Raw genomic sequence first — 12788 nt, 5'->3', positions numbered from 1 at the left:
TATGTGGTGCTGGGGAATCAAACCCAGGGCCTCATGCATGCAAGGCAAGCACTCTACCACTGAGCCACCTTCCCAGCCCCTCCAGCTTTATTTTTGATAACTGGCATCACCTACAAGAGTTAGAAAATAGTGCTTGGGCTTGCCAATGCTGTGAAGCCATCACTTTTGGATGGAGATTGCCCATTCTGAGTTTGCACTTGCTCTCAATGTAGGTTCCTACCTTCTTTCAGGGCTTTCCTATATGTATGTCTGACACCATCCTCTACTTGTGTGGGTGCTCTCACAGAAGACCACTAGGAGGCTAGAAGATACACTTTCAACATGCTTTTTGCTAGTGTTGTCTTTCTGAAAGTCTCACAAGCCCGGAAATTGCTCCCAGGAAGAAGAAATACACATCCTCAATGGCAAAGGGCTGCTGGACAGATGTGGGAGGAGAAGGAGGCTGGACAGACGAGAAGAACAACTGGGCCTCGGACACTTTGTGGTGGTGTCTTGATGGGATGCTCCCTGCAAGTCCTGATCTGGGCTCCTTGGTGCAGCTGTGCCTGCTGAAAGCAGGAGATCTCAGGAGCCACCTGAGGAAACTGCTCCTGGTGCCTTTATCCAGGAAGAGCTCTCAGCTGTAGTGTCCTAACTGTAAAAACAATTGCTGAAAGTCAAAAAACGTAAATGATGTAAGTAGAGCTAGGATTTGAACCCAATCTATGAGGGCTTAAAGCTACTCCCCCCCCTATTCCTGCTGTGTGTGTGTGCGGGGGGGAGAGTGGAGGTAGAAGAACATGAGTTCTGAGTACTTCAGAGGCTCTGGAAAAGGTAGCAGTTCTTGAGTGGAATGCTACAGGAGCTGAAGTTCTAGCCCCGCCTCCAATGTTCCTCTACCCCACCCTCCCAATCCCCAAGAGCCAACAAAGGCCCTAGAGACCCCATCAAGTTCTACAGGTTCCCAGCACCCCCTCACATCCCAGTCTCTGACCAGGAAGTGGACAGGTCCGCTTTGGGAAGAATGGATAGACTTGGTAAGTGGCTGTCTGGGGACTAGGATAAGGGCCTTGTGGCCTAGCTTCCACCAACCTGCCCATCATCATGGCAGTCCCCGAGGAAAATCTGAGCTTTTTCTTTTTTGGGGGGTTCTGTTGTGGGGCCTGAACTCTGGGCCTGGGCGCTGTCCCTCAGCTCTTCAGCTCAAGGCTAGCGCTCTACCACTTGAGCCACAGTGCCACTTCTGGCTTTTTTCTTTTTGCTTATGTGGTGCTGAGGAATCGAACCCAGGGCCTCAGGCATGCAAGACAAGCGCTCTACCACTGAGCCACCTTCCCAGCCCCAATCTGAGCTTTTTTTTTTTGGTCGGTTGTGGGGCTTGAACTCTGGGCCTGGGCGCTGTCCCTCAGCTCTTCAGCTCAAGGCGAGTGCTCTACCACTTGAGCTACAGTGCCACTTCCAGTTTTCTGGTGGTTTATTGGAGATAGGAGTCTCACGGTCTTTCCTGCCCGGGCTGGCTTTGAACCGAGATCCTCAGATCTCAGCCTCCTTAGTAGCTAGGATTACAGGCGTGAGCCACCAGCGCCCAGCAATCTGAGCTTTTTCTTAATGACCAATCTGTGTGATTATGAGCCCTCTTTTTTCTCCTTCCTAGTTTTGATGTCCACACCCACATCTCTTTGCCTGCTCGGTTCCCATCTTTATCTTCTCTGGACTTCATAATGCCTCTTCACTGGTCTACTTCTGCTGGACAGAAGAAGAAAGAGACTCCTTTTCCTAATTGGTTCACTCCTAGGGCAGCCTTTTCCCAATTGTTTGGATGTAGCAGAGGTCCTTTTCTGCTTAGACTTGCCCAAAGGGAAACTTCTCATAATCACACAGAGATACTTGCAGACTGCCCACCAGTGATCATGCAGGACTGCCCCATGTTGAGGAAAGAAATCTCACTTAGAAAACAAAGACAACCAATGAGGACAATCAATGTTTATTAACAGCTTACAGAGATCAGGTTTCCTCCTTGGCAATCTACAGGTTGATTGCTTACCCCTTCTCTCCCGTCCCCGCACCCCCAAGCCTGAGGTTGGGCGCTGTACAGACACTGTCTTTCAACAACCCTTGAGGTAGGCACTGCTTTCCATTCTACTGATGACCAACAAGAGCTTGGCAGAAGCCAGGCGGCTTGCCAGAATTCCTTAGCTAGGAAGTACAAGAACCTGGGAAAAGTCAGATTCATCCCGCCCCTCCTCCTCCTCCCCCAAAGTCCCATCAGGTTCCTACGGCAATCAGAGCTCCCAGGTCCTCCACTGGGGGACAGCAAGCCCGCACTGACCGCTTCCCGCCCCGCAGGTTTGAAGACCCCCTTATGGAAGAAGGAACAGGACACCCGGGCCAGGAAGGCAGAGCGCGAGGAAGACCTGGAGGGTTCGGGGGAGGAAGAGGAGGAGGAGGAAGAGGAGGAGGAGGAGGAAGAGGAGGAGGAGGAGCCGAGGCCTAGCGCGCAGGGTGCCTCGCAGGACGAAGCGGGGGCGCGCGGGTCGGGGACGCGCGGGTCCGGGGCGCGCGAGGCGGGGGCGCGCGAGGCCCGCGAGCGCAGCTCGGTGTCCTACTGCCCGCTGCGCCAGGAGCCCAGCACCCAGCAGGCGGCGCTGCAGCGGCGCACGGACCTCGGCTTCTGGAGCTGGCTCAGCCCCTTGACGCTGCTCGCTAGCCTGGCGGCCCCCGCCGACAGGTGAGACGCGTCCTTCCATCGCCTCCCGCTCCTCCGAGGGAGGGGCGCCGGGGCACTGAGCACTCGGGGGCCCCGCCGGCAGGAAGCGGAGCTCCCCGGAGGAGCCATGCGTGCTGGAGACGCGGCGGGGGCGGCCGCGCCACGGGGGCTGCGCGCGCTGCGAGATCCTTTTTTGCAAGAAATGCCAGTGTCTGCACTGCCATCCGGCCTATATAGCTCACTGTGTCCTGGAGCACCGCGATCTGGGTAAGGTGGAGACCCCCCCCCCCGCCAGGGGAGGTCTCAGTACCCCCACTTCGACCTTTGTGCCCTCTATGCTTGCCTGCCACCCGTCTCCCCAAACTTCTTTCCCCACTCCCCCTGACATGGAGCACTTTCCAGCATCTCCAAGAACACTTGCCACTACCACTCCCCCATCTTCTAGGAGGCTCCCTCCCCCTCGGTGGGGTGCGGGTGCCATTACGTAGAATCCCACTTCCTCCTCCGAGGACTCTCAAGTCCCTCCCACTCACCTGATCCGTGTCCCCAACACAAGCACACCTGAATCTCTTTCAGGTCCTCCGGGCAGAAGACAGGTTCCCTTCCTCTGAGAAACTCTTCCCCTTCCACCCCGCCCCTTCCCTCATTCAATAAAGCCTCCAATCAAAGTGTCAGTGCATTGGGGTGAGTAATGAACATGGTGCCCTCTCGTGGGTTTAAGCCAGAGAAATGAAAGAGCCTGCAGGGAGCTTCCTCTGGACAAGGCATCTCAAAGTACTTTCATCCAAGGGCAGTCAAAGGCCATCCTTTGAGAAGAAAAGAAGGCATAAGGCCAGCATCGCCCCTGGGGAGCTGAGGGCTGCACCCCTGCCAGACCATTCTCCCCTCCCTGGAAGCCTGGCTTGCTGAGGTCACTTGTGTGCGTTCAAATGCGGCCTGGTGGGTGGGGTGGGGTGGGGAGGGCTGAAGACCCAGATGCTAAAATAAACGGGGAGACTAACTGCAGCAGAAGAGGCTGGGGAACTGGTTCCTTCTATAGGAATCCCAGCTATTCCTGGCCAGACAGCAGCAGGTTTGGGAATGCTCTGTGTGTGGCCTGGAGAATGAGGGCTTAGGAAGTAGGAGGCCTCCCCCAACCTGCAAAGCCTGGAGGAAGCTGTATTCTCTAGGCCTATAGCAGGGCAGACTTCAGGTCTTTTCTGATCCTCGGGTTCTCCATCTGACCTGGGAGTGGGGAATGCAGAAGGGGTGAGGAGTGTGTGTGTGTGTGTGTGTGTGTGTGTGTGTGTCCTGATGAACTAGCACCCACTCACCCAAGAACTGAGGCCCTAAGGAAACAGGACAGTCTTGTAAAAATACTCCTCACCCCTCTGATAAGTTTTCCATCCTCACTCACTGGATCCCAGCGGTATTGCCTCCTTGAAGGAACTCTCCCTTTCAATAGAAAAAACATAATTCCCAAGACTGAGGGAGGAAAGAGGCCTCTGGGAAAAAGGGGCCCTTTTTGGCTTCTGAGACACCAGGCTCTCCAGAAGACTTCCTGGCTGCCTGCTGAGAGGCCGTGGCTTTCTCCACAGGCTCTGCCCCTAGGACAGGGAAAAGAAGTTGGTCCAGAAGGCACCAGTGGTTCATTCAATGGTGAAGTGCCATCAGAACAGGGCACCCTCCGAGTTGGCATTCCAGCAGCCCATCCAAGGCAGCTCTGTGGCCCAGCGACCTGAGGTGGTCACTTGCAGCTTAGCTTGGTCAAGGAGCCAATACCTGTCATCTCTGAAGAAGATGATGGAGCCATCAGGCCTGGGCAAGGCCCCGCTGACCTCCTCAGGGACTCCACTCCAGTCCCGCAAGCTGCGAGGATAGTAGGGCTTCACTTGCAGCCCACCTTGGGTCAGCACATAGTAGCGGGCACCTTTGAAGAGGACGAGGCGTCGCAGAGGAGGGAAGAAGAGGGCTGCATCTGGGTGGCGGGGCAGGCCTCCTCTTCGGCACAGCTGTGAAGACTTCCACACCGGCTGGGACCCCTGGAACCTCCAGCATCGACTCCCTGTCCAGCATCGGGAGAGCCAGGGTGAGCTGAGGCTCTCACCCATTGGTCCTCCACCTCTGCACAAGGTGATTAGCACTGGGGACAAAGAGGGCTTACACTAAGAATTAGTTCTGGACAGTAGGGAAGAGATTGTCATGGTCTAGACACCCAGTAGGTGTCAGCAGAGGACAAAGCATGGGGAAAAAACTTACTTGCCCCAGGCTGCACGGGTGAGGAGCTTGGTGGTGGGGAGAGGGGAAGGTACCCTCCCTGGAATGAGGAATGAGGAGCCAGGAAGGCTTGGAAGTTTCTTCACTATCATTACCACTAATACGCATATGAGGGCAGAGATTTTAGTTTACTGTTAGATCCCTAATACTCTCAACTATGCCTAATATACAACATAACGTTGGCTGAATGAAGAGATGCTATTTTTTTTTTTTGGTCCGGTTGTGGGGCCTGGGCGCTGTCCCTCAGCTCTTCAGCTCAAGGCTAGCGCTCTACCACCTGAGCAACAGTGCCACTTCCGGCTTTTTTCTTTTTGCTTATGTGGTGCTGAGGAATCGAACCCAGGGCCTCATGCATGCAAGGCAAGTGCTCTACCACTGAGCCATCTTCCCAGCCCAGAGATGCTATTTTCTAAAGCATTGCCAATATTCTGCAGACAAGTCATTATCATTTATCCTCTTTTTTTTTTTTTTTTTTTTGGTGCCAATCCTAGGGCCTGGGCATGGTCTTTGAGCTTCTTTTGCTCAAGACTACCATTTGAGCCACAACACCACTTTCAGCTTTTTCTGAGTAGTTTATTGGAGATAAATGTCTCATGGACTTTCCTGCCCAGGCTGGCTTTGAACTTCAATTCTTAGTTCTCAGCCTTCTGAGTAGCTAGGATTCCAGGCGTTAGTCACAGGCACCCAGCTTTTTATCCTCTTTCCCAATAAACCTGAGGTATCCTCACTCTTCAAGAAATGCAAGCTCCAAAATTTAGACATCCTCATTCTCACACAGCCCTGCAGAATTTCATGAAAGACCACTCTTTCTGTTGAATAGCAGAGCTCAAGAGCGTGTCTGATTTCCCTCCAGACTCAGAATGCTCCTGGGAAAAAGCTGAACACCTACTCCATTACCTAAGGGAATTCATTCCCTTGGTCACAGGTTCTCTGGGTGAGAAGAGTCTCCACCCCGGCCTCACTGACTGGGACTCCCCTCTTTCAGTATTGAGCAGGACACCTCTCCTCCATACCTCATTTTTCTCAGCTTCCCCAGGGGGGCTAGTACCTTTGAAGAAGTAGAAGTCCCCATCCTCCAGTGACACAGCAGCAGCGTCAATATTGGGGGGCAGCCCAGTCCACCTTTCCTGTAGTGGGCGGGGCTCTGAGACATTGCCATCAATGGCTACCTCCCAGAAGTGGTTCCCTTTGAAGATGTACAGTCGCTGTTGCCCATCTGCCCAGAGATAAGAGAGAGGTGAGAAAGGACCAACAGCCTTCTACCATCTTTCCAGGAAGAAAAGGTTTCTAGGTCTCCCAGCAAAGGGTGGGACATGCACAGGTACAGGGAGGGAAGTGGTCAGGAGAAGAGCACTGCTTTGCTTCTGAGAGCCTGGGATTTCTAGGTGATAGGACCTGGGGAGCCCTGGGGAGCCCTGGGGAGCCCTGGAGTTGTGGGAGAGGAGGCAAGCAAGAAGCCAGGTTCATGTGGGACCATCTTACCTATTGTGATGGCATCGAAGGAATAGTGGCAATATTTAGGACCCCGTGTTTCAGGGCGCCTGCCCTGGGAGTTGTGTGGGTTCCAGGCCTCAAAGTCAGTGAACAGTTTTCCAGGGAGCTGCATGGCCACTGAGCGCCCCAGGGGCTTCCCTTTATAGGCAAAGAGAGAAGAGGGAGGGGAACTTGAAATGGGGGTAAACAATGCCCAAGAGTTCCCCCTCCCTGACTCCTGCCATGATGATTTGTGTGAGGGGTTGGAAAGGCAGGGGAAAGAGGGCAGGCAAGAGCTGTTCTGGTTGTTGATGCCATCCATAGATCATTAAACCCAACTGCTTGGGAAAGAGGGATTTACTGAAATATAATCCAAGTAAAGATTTGGAGCTAAGGGTTGGGGGAGGCGGGAAGGGGGATCTTTCCAGAGTTCTGGACAACATAAGTAGCTCCAGAGTAGGGTTCAGGCCTCCAGCCTGCTAACTACTGTTGTAATCACAATCATTACAACACCATGCTTCATTCCTGAAGGGCTTCCAACAAGCTGCCAATTGGGCACCAGGTCCTGAATCCTGCCTGGTTTACAATTTCCAAGTTGTGATCTTGGCCAAGTCACCTAACACTCACTGAGCCCCTTTGTCCTCATCTGTGAACAAAGATACTTGGGGCACGCTGTGTGCATAAGTGCCTGGCCTGTGATAGATATTCTGTGTGAATTTCCCAGTCTTGGCATTCCCTAGTACAATCGCAGTGTGGGATAAGCAGGGTCCCAATTAACAATCTCTCTCCACAGATGGTAAAACTGCTCTGGGAGAGCAGCCTCAGCCTTGAGTGACCTGGGCCTCTCAGGATGATGTTGAGAGACAGCTTGGCAGAGAGCAAGCTGGGGTTGAGGGCAGGGAGGAGGGTTTTGGCATCTAGGATGAGAGACAGGTGGACTGGATTGGGTCCAGGATAGTGCAGAGACCCAATGTGAGAGGCAGAGTAAGGGGCTGGAAGGCAAGGGATGGTTGGTGGGGTGGGACACAGGAACTGGTGTGCAGGGACTGATGGAGAGATGGGGGCTGGGGGAGGTCTCATCCTGGGGAGAGCAGGAGCCTGAAGATCTCAGATCTAGGGCTTCAGGATTGGTGTCACCATGGAGATCGGGCGATGGATGTGCTCAGGATGGGGAATCCCATCCTGGGGGATAGGGGCAGTATTAGCAGGGGTGTGGGGTGCAGGCGTGGCTTGGGGAGGGGTGGCTCACCATACAGATTTTGCACTGCCAGCACGTCGTCCCAGCTGAGCAGCGTGTCGCGGCCCAGCCTTTTGTAGTAGGGCGCCATGAGGGCGCGGGGGGCGGGCGAGTGGGTGAGGCCCAGCGTGTGGCCGATCTCGTGTGCCAACACCACGAACAAGTTGCGCCCCCGGCGGCGGCTCAAGGACCAGCGCTCGTCTAGGTCGAAGTGCGCTTCCCCGCGGCGGGGGAGGAAGGCGTGCGCCAGAGCGCCCCCTGCAGGCGGCGCGGGGAGTCAGACCGAGCCACGCCCGCCACTCCCCCCCCCCATTCCCCCCCAGCTCCTGTGCCTGGAGGCCAGGGTGCCTGTTTTCTGCCAGTCTAATTCCCCTTCTAGTTAAGTCGGGTAAAGCCTGTGTGCAGATGGGAGCAGACGACTAAGCTGTGGGGTATGGAGTCATCTAAGAGGCAGCAAGGGGAAAGACGCTGGACGTGAGGCCAGACCCTTGGGTTCCTCCAGTCTTCGTTACAGCATCTATCTAGGAGTCCTGTGAACTTGGACAGGTAGCTTAACCTCCTGGTTAAGGAGATGCAGGTGTGTGTGCCTGGGCGTGCCACACGTGATGCTTGCACGCATTACTTTCAACATGATCTTGGTATAGGAATAGTGTTGCTCCTAGAAGGAGGAAGCTAAGGTATTCTGTTCTGTTTCCTGGTTTGGGTGCTGGGTATTTGGTGTGTAAAGAGTCATCCTAAACTTAGGATAGGATGCACTTCGATGCGTATAGTCATTCTCTCCCTTCCTCTTTCCCTCCATTCCTCTTCCATCCCTCCCTCCCTCTCTCTCTCAGACAGGGTTTTGTTATGTAGCTCAGCCTAGCCTGGAACTCATAATCCTCCTGCTTCTTCCTCCTGAGTACTAGGATCACAAGTGTGTACCACCAAGCCCAGCTCATATATGCATTTTTTTTTTGGTCATTTGCTTTGTGCTGGTCCTGGGGCTTGAATTTGGGACCTGGGCACTGTCTCTCAGCTTTTTTTGCTGAAGGCTAGTGATCACCACTTGAGCCACAGCTGACTTTTGGGTGGGTAATTAGAGATAAGAGTCTCCTGAGCTTTTCTGTCCAGGCTAACTTCAAACCATGATCCTCATATCTTGACCTTCTGAGGAGTTAGGATGATAGGCATAAGCCAACAGTGCTCACCAGTACTAGGATTTGAACATGGAACCTCACACTTGCTAGCCACTTCTACCATTTGAATCACACACACCCAACTCATGAATATAATTTAGAAATATACATATCCTTGCAGTCCTACGCTTCCTCTGCTGGGGCTATTCTGGGGGCTTCCACCTCCTTGCTCATCATAGGAATGAGCATAATGAGTGGGGCTGATCAGTGATTCTCATTTCCAAGGGGACATAGAGCATATTATGTATGCTGTTTCCAGGGTCCCTCTGTTCACTAGTCACTTTCCCTGTAGTATGTGACCCTGATGCAGAGGTCAGAAAACTGCACTGCTAATGTCCTAGAAGCTAGCCAACAGTCCTTCCAGTTTTCCTGAAGCCCAGCCAAGCTGTGATTGATAGAGGTCAGGGGCCTGTAGAAGGAGAGCAGATTATATTGCAGACAGAAGCCTTTAGACTGACTGGGGACAAATGGAACTAGCTGTGGGTCTATGAAACACTGTGGCTCTCAGGGTAGGGGTAAGGTAATGGTAGCTATGAATTTATTTATTTATTTATTTATTTAGGGCTGTGTGTATGTGTATGCCAATACTAGGGTTTGAACTCAAGGCCTGGGGCACTGTCCCTTAGCTTTTTTATTTTTTCCCCTTGAGCTAGTTCTCTACCACTTGAATCACAGCTCTACTTTAAGCTTTTTGATGACTAGTTAGAAATCAGAGTCTCAGGAACTTTTCTGTTCAGGCTGGCTTCAATCTGTGATCCCCAAATCGTAGCCTCCTGAGTAGCTAGGATTACAATTGTGAGCTACTAGCACCTGGCCAGCCTCTAGATTTTTTTTTTTTTCAGTCGGTCGTGGGGCTTGAACTCTGGGCCAGGACGCTGTCCCTGCACTCTTCAGCTCAAGGTGAGTGCTCTACCACTTGAGCTACAGCGCCACTTCCAATTTTCTATTGGTTTATTGTAGATAAGAGTCTCATGGACTTCCTGCTCGGGCAGGAACCTCAATCCTCAGATCTCAGCCTCCTGAGTAGCTAGGATTACAGGCGTGAGCCACCGGCGCCTGGCCTCTAGATTTTTTTTTTTTGGGGGGGGGGTGTCTGGTCATGAGGCCTGAACTCTGGGCCTGGGCGCTGTCCCTCAGCTTTTCAGCTCAAGGCTAGCACTCTACCACTTGAGCCACAGCGCCACTTCCGGCTTTTTTAGCCATGACATGGGAAGAGTGTAGAATCCATTGTCATCCCCCCATCCACCCCCACACTGCCTCTCCTAGTTAGCTTCTACTCCTGCTGTGTGAACAGCAGCTTTGTGTCAGCACCTGGACCATCGAAGGCGTTGCTCAGCCCATCATTGTGGTCCCCTTGGAAGAAGGTGAGGCGGATGTCAGCAGGGCCAGTGGCTGGGGCCTCCCAGAACTCCAGTCCTGAGACGTTGCTCCATAACTGGAAGGCAGCATGCACGGCCCCTCGCACGGCCGACTCCGGCAGGTGCTCAGGCCAGTTCACCAGGCGGTAGGAGAGGTGCTGCTTGTACCATTTGTGACCTGTCACCCAGAAAGGCCACATCAGCCAAACCTGCTGCTGAGCTTGGGGCTGGTCCCCATCGACTCAGTATGATGAAGAGTAGGCCTTGCTCCAGGGAGCCTCTGACTTGATGGGGAAGACACAGCCTTTACCCTGGGCAGCTTCCATTTGACCCAGTAATAGGCCAGTGCCCAGGGGAGCACTCATACCAGGAGGACTACCCTTGCCCTGCAAAGTCCCCAGCCTAATGGTTTAGCCTGGGGAGGATCCAGCCTGAGGGAGAGATGTCGCCTCTACCCAGGAGAAGCTCCTCACCCTAAAGAAGGGTCTGAATCCCTACACTTGGCATGAACTGAGCCAGAAAAAGCCTCTTCCTGGCTTCTAGCTGTTGCCTCTGCGTGGGGGAACAGCGGGGGACCAGTACACTGAGATCATGGCTATGATGGTCCCAGCAGATCCTTCCACCCCCTCACAGCCTCCTGCCACCTCCTAGAGTCTCCATCTTGCCCTTTCCAGGACCTGGGGACTTGAGGTTGGCCAACAACCCTATGACCTATTTGCTTGAGATCCCTTCCGACTCCTGACCCCTCCCTCCCTAGCCTTCCTCTGGAGAGCTCTGAGGTGAAGATAAATAACAACAATGTTGCATGTGTTGTCACCATCCAACCACAACTTTTCCATCTTTTTAAATTTTTCTTTATCCTTTACCCTAAACCTCAGTTCTTCTCTGGTAGCTGGCACTCTGGCTTCTGTACCAGCTCTAGGTGGCAAAACTGGGCCTATTTAGTTGGCCACATATGCAAGAACAGGATAGTTTAGAAAGTCTGGCTGCAAGTTTCTCATGGCCTACTTTTGTAACCCCAAGTGGAGGGCTCATAGCTCAGAGGCAGGACTTGTGGGCTCAGGGGAGGTGGTGGGGGAGGAACAGAGACTTGGGAAATTGGGAGGGGGGAGGGTCTTGTCCAGAGTCACAGAACCAGTGAATTGCTGAGCTGAGCCCTGACCTCCCAGTCCAGTGCTCCTTCCATTACACCACAGAGATAAACAGACCCTTTGCTGGGACGCCAGGCTTATAAATCTGCTAGAACATCACTTGCAGCTCTGTACTGGCTGAGATTCTCCAGATGGAAGCGAGGTCTAAGGGAAAACAGGAGCCGGGCTCACTTGCTCCTCTCCAGGGAGAGAGGAGGGGGGTGGGTAGTCCTTTCTCCCACTCTTGAGCCAAACTCCATTCGAGGCAATGCTGAGCTTGTTTGGCCTGGCACTCACCCAGCCTCTGCCTCTCAGCCAGTGAACAACCCTCAGGGAGGGAGAGGGAAGGATTTTGAGGAGAGATGGGGAGACAGGGAAGGGGGAAGCAAAGGCCTGGGCTTCAGTGATTCATTTTGTTGAAAGAATACTCTTGCCAGTCACTGTGAGACTTGGATAGGCACAGAGCAGCCTAGGGTGGTCTCCTCCACACCGGGCTGTGGAGGAGTTAATTCCAGACTCCACCCTGGACCCAACCCTTTCATCTTCCAGCCAAGTGGAAGGGGCTCCTTCTGCCCTCCTGCAGTTCAAGGCAGGAATTCTTCCATTTTTAGGGAATCAGTGAAGGTGAAAGGTCTGAGGATAAAAGTCAGCGGTGAAACTCACATGTGTTATACGTGGTGTGTATATGTGTATACGTGGTATGTATGTGTGGTGTATGTGTGTGGTGTGTGGTGGTTTGGGGAAGGAGAGAAGGGCAGGGAGGGTGAACAGGCACAGAAATTGAGAGAAAATGACTGCTTTTCTTGGGAGGAGACGGGGTTGGGGTTCACTGGTGTGCCTGCCAGGAAGGAAGTGCCCCAGTCACACACACACACACACACACACACACACACACACACACACACACACACACACACACACACACACACACACACACACACACACACACACACACACACACACACACACCCCTCTGGGAAAAGGCTGGCTGCTTCAGGCTCCAATCTTAAATTCCTGACTGGGCAGGGCTGTTTTTCATGGAGGCAAACCCTCGGCACTAGTTGCCTATGGTCTTGAGCCCCACATCCTTGATTTAAAGTCCATAGGGAAGAAGAAAGGAACTGGGGAAGGGAGGAAAGCTGGGAATCTCTGCATGAGAAGGCCTTGGAGTCTTGACTCCCAGCAAGCAACTGGTGCAATAGGAAGAACATGAGTTGGAATCCTGCTTCCCCCACTTACATCAATGGTAGACTCTCTCCAGGCCTCAGTCTCCCTAGCTGCAAAGTGGGGTTGTATGGCTTACATCATGGTAAGGTGTGAAGCTCCAATGGGATAGCAACATGAAGCTGCCTGGCATGTGCTGGCTGCTCTCCCCCCCCACCCAACCAGTTCTGTGAAGGAACAGAGGGCAATTAAATCAGACCTGAAGGCAGAGAGAGAAATGAGGTTCCAGAGCCAGGTGCTGGTGGCTCA

The 12788-nt window shown here is 53.3% G+C and overlaps 2 protein-coding genes across 2 annotated transcripts in view; one reads left to right on the top strand and one right to left on the bottom strand.

The window, feature by feature from the left end:
- The first annotated feature begins 902 nt into the window (after positions 1 to 902).
- Positions 903 to 3174, top strand: CUNH17orf50 (chromosome unknown C17orf50 homolog). The gene is made up of 3 exons (XM_070027172.1): positions 903 to 1016; positions 2326 to 2707; positions 2790 to 3174. The coding sequence occupies exons 1-3, from the start codon at positions 1004 to 1006 to the stop codon at positions 3172 to 3174; spliced, it is 780 nt and encodes a 259-aa protein (XP_069883273.1). The 5' UTR covers positions 903 to 1003.
- Positions 1948 to 12788, bottom strand: part of Mmp28 (matrix metallopeptidase 28) — a 28000-nt gene continuing 17159 nt past the window's right edge. Inside the window, exons 4-8 of the mRNA XM_070027171.1 lie at positions 10139 to 10363; positions 7665 to 7910; positions 6425 to 6574; positions 5991 to 6158; positions 1948 to 4730 (exon numbers count right to left, since the gene is read on the bottom strand). Of these exons, the coding sequence (XP_069883272.1) occupies positions 4336 to 4730; positions 5991 to 6158; positions 6425 to 6574; positions 7665 to 7910; positions 10139 to 10363 (1184 nt within the window). The 3' untranslated portion in view covers positions 1948 to 4335. The remainder of the gene's footprint in view (positions 4731 to 5990; positions 6159 to 6424; positions 6575 to 7664; positions 7911 to 10138; positions 10364 to 12788) is intronic.

Source organism: Dipodomys merriami, unplaced genomic scaffold, assembly GCF_024711535.1.
Source record: "Dipodomys merriami isolate MVZ:Mamm:240054 unplaced genomic scaffold, mDipMer1.0.p SCAF_19, whole genome shotgun sequence".
NCBI lineage: Eukaryota > Metazoa > Chordata > Mammalia > Rodentia > Heteromyidae > Dipodomys > Dipodomys merriami.
The sequence above is the reverse complement of the archived record's forward strand: the minus strand, read 5'-3'. Positions and strand labels throughout refer to the sequence as shown.

What these genes read in the sequence shown, in the direction of transcription:
- CUNH17orf50 (XM_070027172.1), top strand. An exon ending in CTGGCGGCCCCCGCCGACAG is followed by an intron (nt 2,708 to 2,789) that starts GTGAGACGCGTC and finishes CCCCGCCGGCAG; the next exon opens with GAAGCGGAGCTCCCCGGAGG.